General features: G+C 42.0%; 1 protein-coding gene and 2 long non-coding RNA genes across 8 annotated transcripts; 2 read left to right on the top strand and 1 right to left on the bottom strand.

Moving 5' to 3' along the window:
- Window positions 1–123: 123 nt before the first annotated feature.
- Window positions 124–2,222, bottom strand: LOC128794607 (uncharacterized). The gene is made up of 2 exons (XR_008433202.1): window positions 2,156–2,222; window positions 124–675 (listed from the first exon to the last, which is right to left on the bottom strand). It is a non-coding gene; the product is annotated as an uncharacterized LOC128794607 (long non-coding RNA).
- An 875-nt stretch (window positions 2,223–3,097) lies between these two features.
- LOC128794606 (uncharacterized) lies at window positions 3,098–7,007 on the top strand. The gene is made up of 3 exons (XR_008433201.1): window positions 3,098–3,174; window positions 5,021–5,132; window positions 6,543–7,007. It is a non-coding gene; the product is annotated as an uncharacterized LOC128794606 (long non-coding RNA).
- Window positions 7,008–7,225: 218 nt separating this feature from the next.
- LOC128794915 (microtubule-associated protein 1B-like) lies at window positions 7,226–17,517 on the top strand. 6 transcript variants are annotated; one of them, XR_008433307.1, is made up of 6 exons: window positions 7,226–7,368; window positions 11,625–11,703; window positions 11,897–11,998; window positions 16,490–16,568; window positions 16,945–17,060; window positions 17,397–17,517. XR_008433307.1 is itself a non-coding variant. In XM_053955212.1 (6 exons), exons 1-5 carry the CDS (start codon window positions 7,233–7,235, stop codon window positions 17,045–17,047), a joined length of 552 nt encoding a protein of 183 aa, XP_053811187.1. In that variant the 5' UTR covers window positions 7,226–7,232; the 3' UTR covers window positions 17,048–17,060; window positions 17,397–17,517. The 6 variants fall into 6 exon arrangements, 4 of the variants coding, with proteins under 4 accessions (XP_053811187.1, XP_053811190.1, XP_053811188.1 ...); XM_053955212.1 differs by having other exon boundaries at window positions 11,572–11,703; XR_008433308.1 differs by lacking the exon at window positions 16,490–16,568.
- The last annotated feature ends 295 nt before the right edge of the window (window positions 17,518–17,812 follow it).

Below are 17,812 nucleotides of genomic sequence, written 5' to 3'. Positions count from 1 at the left end.
AATTTCCCTGTGTTTATATGACCAAACGGTTATCGAAGAAGCCTTGCGCATAATTGTGACAGTATTGTTGTCTTTCCAGCATTCACCTTCTTGCCTAAAAAATAGTGACTTTGAATAGCGTAATTTAAATCTACTTTTGCAAGTTGTTTTTTATTTCTGCACCTCTCTGTATTTTATAGATGAGAATTCTGTATATTTTATTTGAAAATCTGTTGTAGAACCAAAACCACAGAATCAGAAAAAATTATACCTTACCTGACAGAAACTCTTATTATGCAACATTATAGATAAAAGGTTGTACATAGAAAACACTGTAACTATGAGTACGTTAGAAATGTTGTGTGTAATGTGAAATCCAAGTTTGCACATGCGTGTTAAGAACATTAAGAAGGCTACAAATATTTGCAACTGCTACACAGGAGGGATGCTTTAGTGGCTGGTTCTTCAAATCCCAGAAGATGCTCCTTTGTATATTAGAAGATGCTCCAGCATGTATATTAAGCTGTATTATTGAAATGTTTTTTTTTTTTTTTTAGAAGTGTTAACAGTTACCTTACAAAATTCACAGTGGATAATGAAGACTAGAAACAGCAAACATGCCGGTCACTTTCTCAAAGTTCCTTTCAAATTCTTGAAAACTTTGATAGCAAATCCTTAGACAAATTAGATTTGTATCTGGAAGACAAGGAGAGGAGTTAAGAGCCGACATAGATCTCTAAAGACAAGGTGCATAACATTGATCTGCTATCTTATGTCAGAGCAACAGGACATAAGTGGCAGAATAACAACTTTACGCTAGTAAGACTTTTAGCAGTATCTATATGGGATTCTCATAAGCAAACTAGGGAAGCATACTGGTGATGAAGTTTCAATAAGGTAACTAAAAAACCTGTTTGGTATAGAAAGTAATAATCCTCAGTTCAAAACAAGTACATTTAAGTGAGGGTTCAAATGTCAGTGTGCTGTTCCTAGTCCACTGTTTCTTTAATCACTTTGGTCACAAAATAAGTACACTTATTAATCCACAAGCAATCTGAAATTGAGAGGGACTAGAAGTACTAGAAGAAAGTTTTTTTTTAAATAGTCTGGAAAATGGACAAAGTACAATGTAGGTAAGAACAATGTTATATAAAATTAAATAACTGGCTGCACAAATTCAGGGGGCAATAAAGCAATTGACAAACTGAGTCAATGTCATTCTGCTGCCACAAAAAAACAAAAAAACAAAAAAAAAAAACAAAAACAAAAACAAAAAACACCAAAAAACCCAAACAAACAAACCACAAAGCAGCAAACAGTAAGCATTATACTTGTGTGTAGTATGCAGACCTTAGATGCATGAAGTAATTCTTGTACTCTCCACTGGCATGGCCTAAGCTAAGCCCTGCATCTAGTGAGAAGATGGCAAAAGATTTGGCTACCATAATATTCTCCAAATAGAAAAAAAAGTTGATGGCAAATAATTTGTTTCTCAATAATATTCACAGTTTAGAGGACAACTGAATTTGCTTTCATGAACTGCAAGTAGGTGTAAGTTAAAGACTAAACAGAAATAAGCAAAAATATTTGAAAAGTAAGCCTAAAGAAGTTCTAAAAATCATGCCATTCCTAACATTTGGGATTTTTTTTAAGTAGAAACAAATGGGTATAGTTGATCTTGGTCTGAAAAGGGAAGTTGGACTACATTATCTCCAGAATCTCCTTCCAGTCTTGTTTTTTTTTTTTCAGTTCAGTACTTTTACATGAACCAGAATAGGACAAAATTGAAAACTCAGTCCAGGTGGTCAAATTTGTAAATGCCAAATCTATGTGTGTTTTAAAGCTGACTGCCCGTTATTTGTGTCAAATTTGTAATCTCACTTTTTCCAGCTTTATTATGCTATGAGAATAAATGCTCTGTTTTCTTTATAATATACTTGTCTTCATTTAAGTATTTCTCCTCAGCTGACAGATTGCCTTTTTTCTAAGTCTAATTATAAAATACAAACAGAGCATGGCTACCTTTGTCTAAGAAAGAATAAAAGAGCAAAATGAATCTTTGCTTCCTTTTGCTTCATACAAAACGTGTCCAACACCAGACTTCCAATGAATGAAGGTATGGTGACTGTCTGATTTTTCATATTTGGAGGATTTTTCAAAGTTTCTTGTATCTTACAGAATTTGCAATGGCGAGCTGACGCTGTAGTTGATTTTCATCCAAAAGCTCCTTTCCAATGCAGACCACTAACTATGGGAACAAATAAGCAGGACTGCTATTCCTCATTCTCGTTTCTTGCACTTTGAATCTGGTTCTCCATGTCCCAATGCAGCTCCAGGCCCCATCTTCAAAACTGGACAGTATTCCTAGAAAAAGGACCAAATTCCAGATCCTGATTTCAAATGAGAATTAGTTACAACAAACGAAAATACCCAGCAAGATAGCTAAGCTTGCTAAAAGACTAAGGATGCTACTTGTCTTTGCAAAACTAGCTTTATGTTTTGTGCTGTGTATTGCAAATATTGTGATGCAGACGCATTTAAAAGCTACCCGGCCAATTTCCGTATGCGCTATTCTCTGCGCCATGACTTTGGGAACAAATACTGCCTGGCATTCACCGCTCTCGGGGGCCGTGAGTGCAGAGGCCCGGCGTGCTACCGACGGGTGAAGTCACCAAGAGCCGCCGGCACGACACCCAAGTCGCCGGGGGGAGCGGAAGCGACCGCCGCCTTCCGCCCTCGCTCCCGGTCATGGCGCGGAGATCCTCTGAGCGTCCCATCCCGCTCTGCCGGGGCGCCCCGACCGCAGCGGCCGCGGCCCCGACGTCCCCCGAGTCGCCGCGGCCGGGGCTGCCCAGACGGCGCTTGCGGCGCCCCGGCGCTCCCGGGCCCCGCCGCGGGGCTGCCCGCTCTCCCTACGGCACTCCGCGGAGAAATCGAACGCGGGTGATGAAGACACGGCCAGGCACGGCCCACCCCCTGTAGCTGCTCCGGGCCGACGAACAAGACCGATGCTGCCCTGCTGACATCCGGAGGGCGCCGCCGGCGGGACCAGCCCGCCTCCCGCACCGCCCCGGCACCGGGCACCGCCCTCCGACACCGCCCCGGTACCGGGCACAGCCCCCGGCACCGCCCTCCGACACCGCCCCGGCACCGCCCCCGACGTACTCCTGCTCCCTCAGGCAACGACTCTTACCGGTAAGGCAGGGCATGTGCGTCCTTAATCTGTCAAAGACTGACCACACGGAAGTGTTCACTGCATGAATGCCACAACGAGAAAGCTCAGATACTCGATCATGCCAGGTGGGGCTGTGATTGCCAGACCAAATTAACTTCTCAAGATTTCGCTTTATTTACATGCATATCACTTTCTCTGAACACTAGCAACCTATTCAATTGCACAAAATGCACCACGAAATACTGCAATTGAGTTATTTCATTACAAGCCGGGATCGTGCAGTTTGTCTGCACCTTTTTCTGGAGAAATGTTGAAATCAGTGCTTGACTTTACTGAGCAGAAGTTGTGAAAGACATGCACAATTATGGTGGAAAGTGTGGCACTATCATTTCTTTGCACTGTTCAGTAAGGCTGTGGGCAACCTACACAGTTTAGTCTGCAGAAAACTTTCAGTAATGTTTGATTTTTTAGAGTTGTACTTTGCGTAACCATTTCAGCTATATTATTTTGACTTATTTTAGTTATGTGGAAAAATGAAACAAAGAGGTATGGATTCTCGCCAGTTTGTATTTAGTATTTAATTGATTAAAAATCACCTTGGCTTCAAAGAAGGACTGCCATAAAAGTATGAATTAGTACCTTTCAAAGTCTGATAAACATGTATTTTAATTCCAAAGCTCTGAGTCACTTGACACAATGACCATATCTGATAATTTCATTGGCCCTTATATCCTGGCCTTGTTCGGAGCTTTGTTCCAAATTGCACAGGAGATAGTATCTTGCCACACTTTCTGTAAGATAAAAATGGAAGGAATAGGAGTACTACTCTGATTACCCATGGGATTAAAGAGAAGCAAAAATGTGGTTTGGTCAAACTGAAAGGCTTAGCCCTCTGTTTCTCTATCTTACAATACATTCTGGAAGTGTCAGTATAAACAACAACCATACGACTCCATCTGTACATAAAAGTATTATCAATTCTGGGTTCTTCTGCTCCCCATAGGGATGGCTGTGTTCACCACAGGAGAGATCAAGACCTGAACAAAGTCCCTTTAGGTAGTCACCTGATTTTGCTCTGCTTCTTAGAAATGTCCTAGCCACAATGATACTATATTTCACCACATTATCCTCACTTGGGTACTGTCACAGGTCTCTGGTTCCCTGAAGTACTTTTATTCACTTGGAAATTTTTAGCTGGGAAGCACAGGAAGTAATCATTCCAGGCTTAAGGACTGAGGAATTGAAATAGTGTAGATTGTTCTTCTCACAATATTATGAAAATCCTTTTTACGCTATTTTGATCCTACTTTCTAAATCTCCTTTTATAAAGGTCATTTACCTGTAACTCATCCTTCAGTAAAGTAATCCTTTACTCTGCTTTTGCCACTCTCCTTCTGTGATGTTTGTCAGGACCTCTAATATCTGCATTCAGCACAGTCAGCTTTTGATTTTCATGGGGGTGCCAGCTACTGCTGCAGTGCATGAAAGCAGAAGCTTACGCCATCATTTCTCTATGGGTATATTATATGGTTCTGGAGTGTGAATTTACAGGGGAAAAAAGGAACTCAGTAAACAGGAAATACCTAATTTCACTGTCTCATGCAGTGCACACACACTTAGGACTCAAGCCTTTCCTACTGCAATTCTACCATGACCACAGACATCTCTGATTCACATTAGAAAGCAACAGAAATACCATAATTCTATTAATTGATGGTACAGTAGAAGAATGCAAATGGACCACATCACCAGAATTAGTGTTTTAATTGTAAAGTCTTCCCCAGAGCTTCTAGTGTCTGTGTTTGGATATTCTTTTCAAGCTTTCACTCCAGTTTGCATGTCTCCTGTTTCATTTCTCCTTGGCAGAAAGCCAGCTGGAAGAGCATCTCTGCACTGCAGTGAAAAGCTGCGGCTCTGGAAAGCTACCATGTCAAAAACAAGCAGCAAGTACTAAGACTGAATCACCAGAAAACAGAAGGTACTTCTATCAGCTGTTATGGAAATACCTGAATATTTTTCACCTTCATGTGTTGTTGTCATCTTTTCCCTCCATGATTTACAATCCTACTTTCATGATAGAATTTAACATGCACTAGCATTTATTTTCAGGTTTTCTATTTTATTCACTTATTTACCTGTTCAGTGCAGTCCTCTAAAACTAAATTATTCCTGCCATGCAGGTTACAACACAGAGAAATGAATGAAACCCTTTTGATATACTAATTCTCCCTGTTTACAAGGTTTAGTTCATAAAGTTCATAGCCGGTGGTGTCATCATAGTTTAATGTTAAAAAGACCTATTGCACCATCTCCTAATTTATCTGTGGAGAACTAGACCACCTTTTGATTTAAGATTTTAATTTGAGAAAACTCCATAAGATAGTAACATCATCTGTAGCCTGCAGAGATAATTATTTTATATTTTTCTCCCTTTCTGTGTTTTTTTTTTTTTTCCTGACTATCTTTTGTCAGAGTCCTGTGACACTATAGATTCATATATGCTTGCCAAAATGCCAACTTTCTGAACCTTATGAGGTTTCAACTACAGTCTTGGTGGGTACAAAAGAATGAAAGAGGGCAGGATGTTGACTTATCTGTCCATCAAGTTTCTAAACTATAGCTCACCTGTGGAAATCCTGCACAATGCAGGGCAGAACCTGACACTGTTTTAGGAAACACTGCATATTATTGCTGACTTGTGTCATTTAATAATAGCTGGGTTGCCTTTCTACCCAATTTCATCGGCACAGGGTGGTCCTTCCTTTTCTGTCAGAAAATACATGGATTTTTCTACCTGAAACTACTTTTTGGTGGCTCTCCCTTGTTCAGCCTGTAGAAGTCTCACACTTTGGGGTAGCTCAGCTTTTGCACATAGCATCATAGGATAGCCAAGGTTGGAAGAGACCTTCAAGATCATCCAGTCCAACCATCCACCCAGCTCTACCACTGTAACCCCTAAAACACTAAACCACATCATCCAGTCACAGATCCAGACACCTCTTGAACACTGCCGGGGTGGTTATTCCACCACTTCCCTGGGCAACCTGTTCCAATGCCTGGCCACTCTAACAGTGGAAACAATTTTTCTAAAATCTAATCCAGATCTCTTATGTCTCAGCTTAAGGCCATCTGCATTGAACTTCTTTTCAGCAGTAGCTGGCCAGAACTGTGAGCAACTTGTGCCCAAAGATATGACCTCTCTGGTCACCCCAGACAGTAAGAACTGCTGCATACACCACGGCCTGCCAGTACAGTCATGGACGGCTCACATCAGCTTTGCACTGGCAGCTAGCAAAGCTCAGATTGTTCTTGTAGCTCATTGGTCTGGAACCCAGGAAATCCCATTATTTATCCCTGGAGAGCATTACACTTACTTTTAATTGAACAGAAGGAAGAACCACCAGGAAGGGACCTGCTCATGGGCAAGCAATAGAGGAGAGATAAGGAAGGTGAATGACAATACCAAGCCTTGGAGTCTTTAGAACTGCTGTCTTCTATGACTTTATTGTGGGTATTGGAACAACTCAACACCAAGCATTTAAAAATCTCCGTGGATTTCTGTATTTAAGTAACTAAATTCTAAACTAAACTATAAACCAACACCCCTTTGCCCCGATTTGTTCTTTCAAAGGTCTGAGCCTCGCTCACGGTTTTGAGCATCCGAGCTGGTCGCTGTACCGCTCTGTTCATCTTGACGGAAGGAACTAAGACCTCGCACCCTAGAGCCGGCGGGAGCTCACCGGCAGTCGCCGTGCCGGCAGGACCTGCCTTGGGCGGGCAGCCCGGGTGCGGCAGGTGCGGACGGAGAAGCGGGAGGCTCCCGCCGCCGGGGCTGCGCGGCTGCGGCGGGGCCGCGCGGGGCGCGGGGCGGAGCGGGAGAGCCCGAGGGAGGGGCGGGGCTCGGGGCGGGGCCGAGGGCGGGGCGCGAGCTGAGGCGGGGCCCGGAGGGGCAGTCCACGCCCCCTTCCGCAGCAGTGCAGGACCACGTGCCAGCTCGGCCAATCAGGGGGGGGAGCCAGGGCGCTTTAAGAGCCGCGCGCCAGTGACCGCGCGCTGCAGCAGCTGCCGCGGCGTTGCCATGGAGACGCCGGCTGGGCCGGTCGCCATGGACACGGCGGCGCCGCCGGGTGGTGGGCGGCACGCGCTGCTCGCCGTGATCGGGGAGATCGGGACGGAGCCGGAGCGGGGCGCGCTGCGCGGCGCCCTGGAGCGCGGTGAGGAGTGGGGCCGCGGCGGAGGGGCCGGGGCGAGGCGGACGCGATCCCTGCCCCTGAGAGCCGCGGAACTGCGCGCCTGCCGCGTCGTCCCTGCCGCCGCCTGGGACGAGAGGAAGCTGCCGGTGCCCTCCCCGCCCTGCGGCACCGCCGTCTCGCCGCAGGGCTTCATCCGACTCCTCCCGGCGGGACGGCGGCGGAGGCCTGCGGGCGGTGGCTGCGGGAAGGGTCGAGGCGCTGTCAGGACCGCGGGGCGGAGGCCGGGGCTGAAGCCGTGGGGCCCAGCGGGGGCCCGGGCGGAGGGCAAGGCCGGGCGGGGCTCGGATCCCCGGCGCAGTGCGGGGCCGGTCTCTGCGGCATCCGTTGTTTTTTCTCCCCTGATCATTGCTTTACATGCATTAGTAACATGTAGCTAACGCAGTTTTTGAACGTCTTAAAGCTTAAAGACGTTTTGTCGTTCTCTTTCCCCTCAGTCTTTATTTTATTAGTGGTTTGGTAGATTGCATCTTATTTCCATCTTACCCCAAAATTCTGTCTTGATGGAGGAATTGTCTTGCTGAACTGTTCACTGTGGTCCCAGGGACAGCTGTGAACAGGGGTCTGTTGTAGTATGCCTTCTCCCTGTCTATAGAGCAGCCGCATGGACCAGAGTGAGGGAGGACTAGTCACACAGTGACCTGCTTCAGGAATGACACAATGCAGGATGGGTCTGCCGTAACATTAGCCTCTGTTAGCCATATTTTAGTAACATCCAGAGGTCTTGGCAATGAATTAGTCTTTGTATGTTAGATGCAGTGTTATTTAGCAGTAAGGGGGAAGGAGGTGCTGAGATGATAGTTCTTCCCTTATGGCAGTTTCTGATAGTTTCTGACCAAAAGACAAAGGAGAGCTGATCAACTACATCAGGACCTTAAGGGAATTCTTGTTCTAATAAGCAGTTAGTACACCTTTGAGAAATAAAGTAACAACCTTCTGACTCACCTTCACTCTTCCCCTCAGCTCCCCACTTCCAAGGCATGTTGGTTTGAAATAGTCGTAACTATTGGCCAAACTGTGTTATTCAGAGATAATTCTGTGACTGTTTTTTTGCCAAGCATCAGCATTACTGAAGAACAGATGGACAGAGCAATTTAGGTAAAGGGTGGGTGTAAAAATGTCAAATATTGTACAACTTCTTCACTTCAGCATATTTTCCAGCTATCTCTGTTGGCTGGCCTCTTTGTTCATGAAGAGTGTTTCATTCCCTTTTTCAAGGGATGGCTTTAGTTCAGGAGTGGTAGATCTGATTATGACCATCTGGCCTCTGAAAGACCTTCTTTGAAAGGGCCACTCTTGCTTCTTGCACAGCAGGATGATCATCTTCACTTGGCACTTCACTGAACTGGTGTGCTAACCTACCTCCTTATCCATTGTCAGAATCTTTGAAATGGTGACAGATCAGACTGTGAACTAAAGGATTTCACTCCAGTTCTGCAGTTACATATCAGTAACCTGAGAATTCCCACTGCAGAGGAAAAACATGATGTTTGCAATATGAATTGTAACTGCCACAATAGAAATAAGTTCTACAGTTGGCCTTCTCTGACTAGAAACCTGGTGAAACTCTGCCAGATGTAAACACTTTCATTTGCATGAGAGGGAGCCATTTCAGCAGTATTAGCAAGTTACTGGCAGTAGAAGTGAATCACTCAGAGCTGGAAACCTGGATTTCAGTCTTTCCTCTTATATGGAATGGGACCTCCAGCAAGTTAGTTTTCTCCACTATGAAATGGGAGGATGACCTCTTCTTAAAATGGACCAATATTTGCAAATTGAAATATATGAAAAATGAGAATAGTTAAAATGACAGCAATCTTGAGACCTGTCAATAGTCAGCATATTATGATGTTGTAGACAGCTGCACTCTTGATTCAGGGAGTTCAAGAAATGTGGAAATGATGATTCCTACTTAAGTGTTAGCTGCTGTAGAGGGCTCATGTGAAGGTAGAACAAGCTGCTGAGCAGTGAATATACAAAGGATGAAAAAGCTAGGGTTTGTTTTGTGTCCTGTTGGCTGTGGCACCCTGTCTGCATTAAAAAAAAAAAAAAACAACAAACAAAAAAAAACAACCAAACAAACAAAAAAACCAACCAAAAAAAAAGGCAAATAACAAAATCAACAAAAAACCCATCAAAAAAGCCCCACAAAAAAAATTTTTTCAGTCAATAAATCTCTTGCCCTGACTGCTATAAAAAGTATGTTTTTCCTGACTTCTTTCTATACCTTGGTTCAGGGGAATGCAATAGTGGTTACAGGGCATTATAGGAACCTGCTCATTTCCAGGTATAGAGCTTTGTAGGCTGTGACATTGTGATATCTGAACAACACTTTTTCCAAAATACTGTCTGATAAATGCTAGTTTTATTTTTTTGTTACTGTGTTACTTTTGTCCAATTTTGAAACAATATCCATAAGATTAGGTCTAGTACTGGGGAGAAAGTCCAAATGTTTTAAGCTAATTACCTCAGCAGGAAATAAAACATTCACAAGGGCATAAAGAATGAGATGGAAAACTGATGAGTCACATGGTCCCTTGTCTAGGCTTTGCATTTGCAAAGAGCTAGACTATTTACCCTTATTGTGGTATAGTCTACACTCTCATGGTAGAGGATTCTAATCAGCAAGGCTTATGTGCCATGAAGTGATAAATTGGAATTGTGGCAGATTTGTAGAGATTATGAGTAGATTCAGACTACCTGTAGGGAAGAAAATGTTGAATAAATTGTTGCAAATATGAGAACAAGTGCGATAATTCCACTCTTCCCTTTCTTGCTCTGAAAGAGCACCTATTCTTTCTGCATCCTAGAGGATGTAGCAGTACCTCAAATAGCACTTATTGCTGCAGTAGGACACAATGACCATGACACAGCAGCTAGTCAGCAGGATTTGCCCTGCAGAGTGCCACCTTGTTCCTGTCCAGGTCAGAATGCTCATAACTACTGCATTAAGATTCTCTTATACTGGACATTTGGTTAAACAATTATGCTGTCTTGGAGTGTAGGATAGGAAAACACTTTGTCCATCTTCATGCTCTGTGTGTTTTGTTTCTTCGTATCCCGTGTCCAAATTGAAAGGCGCTGTGCTGGTAAGTTGTTTCGTTTTCTGGGTTTTTTTTTTTTGTTTGGTTTTTTTTTTCCCTGAAGCTCAGATGATTTAGTGAGGAGTTTTTGTGCAGTCTGAAGGGAATACTGTCAGTAAATAAGCATAAATAAACTTTGTTACTCCACTGTGTCAGCTGTCACCAGAAAAAGAAACCAAGCACAAAGGTTTTTTTAGCTGCTGTAGATTCTATAGGCCTTGAGACTACTGACATGTGTGATGCAATGATTATTGTCTTGGTATGTGTAGAAAGCTGGAGTGTGTATCCTTGAAGATCTTCTCCCACCAGTGGCCAGCAAAAGCTGTTGCACAACATGGAGAGCTAGAACTGCAGTAAATGGGAATGATCTCTCCATGGAAAATTAACATGGTTACCTTGAAAGAAAGTAGATAATAGAGGCAATAAAACTTTTATGCATTTTATGCAACTTTTATGTCTTTTATGCAAGAGAGATGGTGAAAGAACTCTCAGTGAGGACTCCATCAATAAATACTGGAGCTGAAATTCTTGTTTTAGTTAACCTTAGAAGTCTGTGGCATTGGCCTTCAACATCTGAATATCAGCAGGCATCAGCACCAGATGCTAGAGTAGGTATTTGTAGTGATATCCTGCTTTGGTTCACTGTGGCACAGTGTAGAGTCACACCATCTAGGAAAGGCTGCTCCCTACTGGGATGTGAAAATCTGTGGTCTGTAGTGTTTGGTGTCCTCCAGAATGTACACCTGCTCACATTGAGGTCTGAAGGTGATGTCCTCTGTATGGCTTGGTGCTACTTGCTCTGGGAGCAGAACCACCTTCCTGCTGTGATATGAAGGCAACTAGCTGGCAATTATAAAGATTAAAGAACAGACTCAAATGGTCTCAGTAGGATCTCAGTGTCTTTGAAGGAGTGATTAGGCAGAGTGAGTTGGAGGAGTAGAGGGCTTTTGTGGCTTGGAGGATGCATAGGCTATAAGGGCAAAGAAGGTTTTCAGTAGCATAACCACACAGTAGCCCATCTCTACTGGTGATGAGTGCTGGAGAGTGCAGATGTAAAACTAACATAATGTATTTGTTTGGTTAGGGGGTAGTGTAATTCATTTGGCTTCATCTCTTGTTGGTTTCCCTTGCATGAAGTCCAAGTTGAATGGAGACTTGCTTACTGCATGTCCTTCATGGAACACTTCATTTCTTCAGGAAAAATGTCTTATGCAAGGTAAGTATCTTATGGTCCTCTGCTTCTGAAGACCTTCTCCATCCTAAGTATGCTAATCTAGTAGAGCATCCCTGGTCTTTGGGTGTCCTGCTCACCTTTCTTTTTCTGCTTCTGTTTCTGGAGTAGATGTAATGACAAAGATAGCTTACTTTTTCCTTTTTTTTTTTTTTTTTTTTTTTTTTTTTTTTAACAGGAATTCGTTCCTGGAACATTAATACTCTATACTGTGATCTGAATCATCAACTGCGGCTCTTTGTAAATCGACATCTGGCTCAGTTTTCTTCTGAAGTCAAAGGTCAGCTTTTTGGTTTATATGCATTAACTTTTAACTCTTGTTTTGGGTCTGGAAAAAAAAAAAAACAAACCAACAACAAAGAATAAAATTGTTTGTGATTCAATTAGCAACTTGTTTGCCCAGGATTCTGCAGAGCTGAATGAGAAAGAAAAACAATGGTATGCTGGATGCAATGAATTTACCTTAAAATTACAGATCTTACTACTGAGAATAGAGTTGAATAGAAATATGTGCTGCTTTAAAGCCTATTAAACTAGTTAGAAGTTAGAATTCATCCCTCTGTCTATCTTCTGTATCTTATTCAGATGGCACAGAGTAGTTTACTTTGTAAGCTATTTATTATCAATCGCTTCCTCTGAGGTTTTAGAATATATTTTCACATGCACAAAAGATGTTGCAAGTAGTGTGTAAGAGTAGCCAAATGACCTTTTGGATTTGTCTTTTTCAAGCTCCCTTTCCTGAGAACAATGAATAAGAGCATTATAAAAATGGCACCAACCATTAGAAATTGGGCTTGCTTAGCTTGTGAAAAGCTTGAACTCTGTTTATAATACTTTTATTTAACATATGTTAAGTTACTATAACAGGCACAGATGACGCTTGCAAAACCTAGTTTATATAGGACCATCTTATAGTTCACTGTATGTTTTATACTCTTGTCAAAGCTTCTGAATTTTTCCTGTTGGGGAAGCTGTTTTCCTAATGGACAGCTGTGAAAGAAAGTACCTAAACTCTTCACAAATGTGCCACTGACTGAGAGGTCTCACCTTCTCTGACTTTTTAACATGGGGATGGAAATTCTTCCTCCTTGCAAGATGGTGTGTGCATGTGTGTACACTTACTGGATTAAAAAAAATATGTATGAAACATATACTTTGAAACACTCAGCAGATTCGTCTCAATTAGAAGAAGCTGCAACAGGTCTAGTTGCAGCTATAGTATAAATAGACTAGAGCACTAACAAGTTACCATAACATTTGCCCAAGAATTCTTCTAAGTCAGAGTTGAGACATCTGGATTAATATTAGCAAAATATATCCTACTCCCTTCCCTAGTGTAGTCCCTGAGGAGGAAGGCATGGTGAATGTACCCTAGCTTTATTCCTGAGGAGCAGAAAGGGTGATGAATGTGGTGGCAGTCTATGAAGAGGTTTCTGTGATGGATCTGGGGAACTGCAAGTCTGTTAACCAACTGTCAGGCCTATTGTGCTAAACAGCAGCAACTACAATATAAGGCAGGGTTAGTGTCTATCTGGGAAGAGTCACCATTGGTTCTGCTTTTCAAATGTCTGGTAGTTCTTCAAAGAGATCAGCAAACATGTAGATGAGTGGTTTAGTCTACTAAGCAAAAATATTTAGAGAATCTAGGTCTATGAAGTCTGTTTAAGAAAGCCTATTGGCCACAGAAATAGGGGCCAGGCTTTGGTATGCAGAAGTTACTGACAGGCTGGGTAAACAGAAGTTCTGATATAAACTGTGTACGTAAACATGTGGTCCTGAACTGAAAGCTTGAAGCTTAACCTGGTGTTAGTCATGCTGCCACTCTTCTTTAGAGCCTTCGTTTACACACCTACAGAATTTCCTGTGGGACTATACATTCCAGCTAGCTCTGCATAGTATCTGTTTGCTCCAGTATATTTTTTGGGAAAGGAAAAGCATAGCTGCCTCTCGGCAGCTTCTGCTTCTGATATGCTTAGCAGTAGAGATGTGAGAGATTCTGGTCTGGGGATCTAGTAGACATGGATTGGCCTTTGGACCAGAGGTATTACTAAAGGGGCTTCTTGGTTTGTGGCAAGTGTGTGCATGTGGCACACACAATTTCTCTAATAAATCTCCCTGGCAGCACTTAAGGCCAGAACAGCCAGACAGAGAAAGACTTTGGGATTATAAGGGTTTAAAAAGAAGCTTTGCCTCAAGTTAGATACTTGCACATATCCTGTCTGGACCCATGTTTATTCAGTAAGCATGGATCTTGAAATGCAGCAAGATGATCTGTCAGAGGCAAAAGGAGTGTGTGTGAGAATAATGGCTACAATTTAAAATGTGTTAAGCAGCTATATGGGACTGTGGAAAATGACAGTCTGTACAGGAAGATTGTGCAGGAGATAGTGTATCTTGAATGCTGAAAAGCTTAAATTGAGGATTTATGCTATAATCCCAGGATTTACTTGATGGTGGTAGATCTTGCATGCAAGACAGGTTTCTCTCAGTGATAGCAGTAAGCTATGGTTATGGCATGGTTTGTGGGGAGGAAGTGGGAAAGACTGCTACAAGAGAAATTTCAGGTCACAACTGATAATACAATCTAAAAGAAGCTCAAAATGTGAACTGGGAACAGTCTTGTCTGCATTCCATATGTCCTATGAGATAATACCCTTTGGAATATAGCTGCAGTTTTAAATGCTCTTTTAAATTTGTAGTTTCTGCTTGAGCAGCTATTTTTACTGACTACTTTGATGGTAAAGAATCTTTATAATTTTAATTTTTTTAAAACTTCTGCTGCAACTTGCTGCAAATTCATTGCTATGTATCCTATAACAGCCCCATGAAGGTGTTGTTTATCACTGTTCTCCAGATGAACATACATAAAACTAGAGCTTTTTATTGTTATTTGGCTCTACACTTTATTTACCCTCTTGTTCCTACTGTGGGCAAAGGGAAGAGTGCCTGCAACTGATTTTCCTCTTAGCATTCATAGCTTGGTGCTGGCTTCTCTGTGCAGAAGGCTGTGCTAGAGCTTTCCTGAAATCTCTTCCAGCTAATGTTGTTTTGATTCCATACTACTTGAAAGATCCCAGTCTGGCTTGTGTGGGGAACATGTACCTCCCCACTGGTATGCTGAGTAGGATATCTGAAGGATAAAACAATTTTTTTCAGAGGTGCATTAACTGGAGAATATAATTCCCTTAAAGGCTGATGTTTGCAGTCTGATTAAGGAGAAGTCAGCTGCAGCACAGCAGTTTCTGTAAAGTCAGAGTAGTTGTTTGAGTTTCTCACTTGACAGATTTGTAGTAACCAGTAAATGTTTGACACCACTGGCAAGAAACAAAAGATGGAGACTGGTAACACAATATGTCTAAGTAAAGCAGTCTACCAGAATATTACAAGACTTTCCTGTTTGCAATTTCCAATTTGTAAGTTGGTTACAATAGTTATTTCCAACCTGTATTTGTAGGATGTTAATGCATATTGTTTGCAGTTGAAATTAAAATGTAACTGCAGTGTTCTGTGGGAACGAAGATGGCACAGCTATCAAGATTTTAGCAGACAAGATTTTAGTCTGCTTAAAGATGATGAGGAACAAGTGATTCTCAAATGCATAACAATCAAGAGGAGGAAAGCTCATGGCATAGCTTGTAATGGTGAAGTGAGACTGAATGCGTCTTATGGAAGTTAATTTGTTGTTGGTCTTTTGAGTTTCTTTTTACCCACACTGACTTGCTGGCTGCCCTCTGAGTACCACAGATAACATGGCCCTTGCTGTAGGGGTAATCTCACAGCAGAGTTCACAGGTTATGAATGGGAGGCACAGCAAGAAATCAAGTGTGGATGTATTTGGAGATTCTGGAAGCTAGTAAATTGTCTGAAGGAAGGAGAGTGTGACACGGGGAGAAAAAATGAACAGAAGTGTGCCCTCCGATATTCTAAGGGCAGCCCCAGGTGTACTTCTGCACTGGCTACCAAAGTAGTTTAAGATTATGGGCAGTGTCTCCTTGCACTGGATGTTAAGAGTTCTTTAAAACCAGGAAGGAATGGCTCTTTCAAATAAAAAATGACATGGTTTGATGTGAAATGCTTAAAATAATTCTTTCTCAGCACAAGGGAAGTATGCTTTCTGATATCTGTTAATTTTGATGTTCAGAGAAAACCACTTTTTCTGAAAACAGTTAACTCCATGAATATTAGCAGCTGCTTTCAGTCTCACTAGGGGGGTTTTAAATACCTCAACAACCATCCCAGTGGTCTTTTCTCTCAGGTTGTACTTTGTGTTGTCCTTCACAAAAACTTTTTAAAAATAACTAATGACATAATTGAAAATCAAGCTACTAAAAACATCAGGCAGGTTGAATTTGATGGAGCAAAATCTTGAAATAATCAAATATTGATGATCTATTTTCTTGCTTCTGTAAAAGGAATATGAGTAATATTAAACATTTTCAAGTATTAGCTTGCATTTTCCTTTGCAAACATAATGTTTTACACTGAAAGCCATCAGTAACAGTTGAATAACTAGCTGTCTTGTCAGCAGATGGCCTTCAGGCTCTGAAGCCTTTAGTATTCAGCCTAACACTCGTTCTTCACATCCTACCCATGCCTTTGTTTTACACTTTGTGCCAATTGAGGATGATACATCTGCCACAGCTCCCTGAGAATGTGGCAAAGTTGTGTTACAGTTCCTGAAGGCAGCTGTGTTTAGGATGAGCACTCCTAGAAGGCTTTTAACTCAGACTAGGAGAAGAATTTGGTTTTACTGCCTTTCTGGAACATACAGGCAGCTACAAAGAGGATGGAGGCTTTCCCTTCACAAGGGGCAGTGAGTGCAAGTTGCATTGGAAGACTATTGAAGTCAGGTAAGAACTTTTTTTTTTTTTTTTTTTATTGTGAGAAAAATCAGTCGCAGGGAAAAACCTCCCAGGGACATGGTAGAGCCCCATCATTGAAGGTTTTCAAGATGTAATTGGATAGGGTGCTAGATGTATGATCTCTGTTTTGTTTCCCATTAAGTTGAACCAGATAATCTTTTGAGGCCCTTCAAACCTTGACTGTTCTGTGCTCCTGTGTATTCAGCTGTGCAGCAGTGAAAGGACAGGGACTTTTAGTCCTGGCACAAACCAGGTTGTTAAGTTACAAATCTAATAAGAAGAAAAGGCAAATGCACAAGTCCACCATGCACATCTTTATCTCAAAGTCTGGATTTGATCTTCCTTTTGCATTAATATTCCATAGGTCAATGTTTTTACTTGTGCAAGTGATTCAATTTCTTCATGGAACTTGGAATGGCTTGGAGTGTCAGCTTGTGCCATATGCTTTTTCCTACTGCACTGCTTAGTTGGTTGTCAGTGGTGAGTCTCAAGTGCATGACAGTAAAAAAAGCTGCCTTGATTATTCAAATTAGAGCTTCTAGATAACACAGATGATAAATTTGTGTGTTCAAGCAAAAGCTGTTCTAGACAGGAGGCAAAAGATCAATTGCTTGTGAAAATTAGATTACAGTGAAAGTGTATGCTCCCCATAGCTGTGGCCTCTTGCTAGAGAGATTTTTGTAACATAGGTCATTGAGTGATGGATTTTGTTGACTCTTGGCTGTTTTAACGAAAGTACTGCTATATCCTAAATTTGCATGTTCAGGTAGCAAAAAAGTCAGTGGCTAACTCTTTTTTTTTTTTTTTTTCCCACAGATGCAACAATGATTATTTGGACTTTTGATGCGATTTCTAGTCCTTGAGCAATTAATTGTCCTGTACCATTTGTCTGCCAACATACTTTTGACCAGAGAAATACAAAAGCAAGCATTTGTCAGCTTCTGTGCTTCTTCCTTGTGTGCTCGAGGGCTGTATTTACTTTCATAGTAACCACACAGAGCATGACCTCAAAGATCTCATGAGTTGCAGTCTACTAAAATAGCTTCCCAGGCTGTAAGCACAGCCCGTGTTTCTTGTTGGTACATGTGGCTGCAATAATCCCAATCTTTCCAGCTGATTCCTGTCACAAACATCCTTAGATTTTTCTCCTGGATAACTGGTAAGGAATATCTCTGTGGGACTTGCAAGCACCCCTATGATCTACTAGTTAGGCATACTTTAATCAGTTACTC

This window comes from Vidua chalybeata, chromosome 13 (assembly GCF_026979565.1).
Source record: "Vidua chalybeata isolate OUT-0048 chromosome 13, bVidCha1 merged haplotype, whole genome shotgun sequence".
Lineage (NCBI taxonomy): Eukaryota > Metazoa > Chordata > Aves > Passeriformes > Viduidae > Vidua > Vidua chalybeata.
This window is presented reverse-complemented; position numbering and strand designations above follow the sequence as displayed.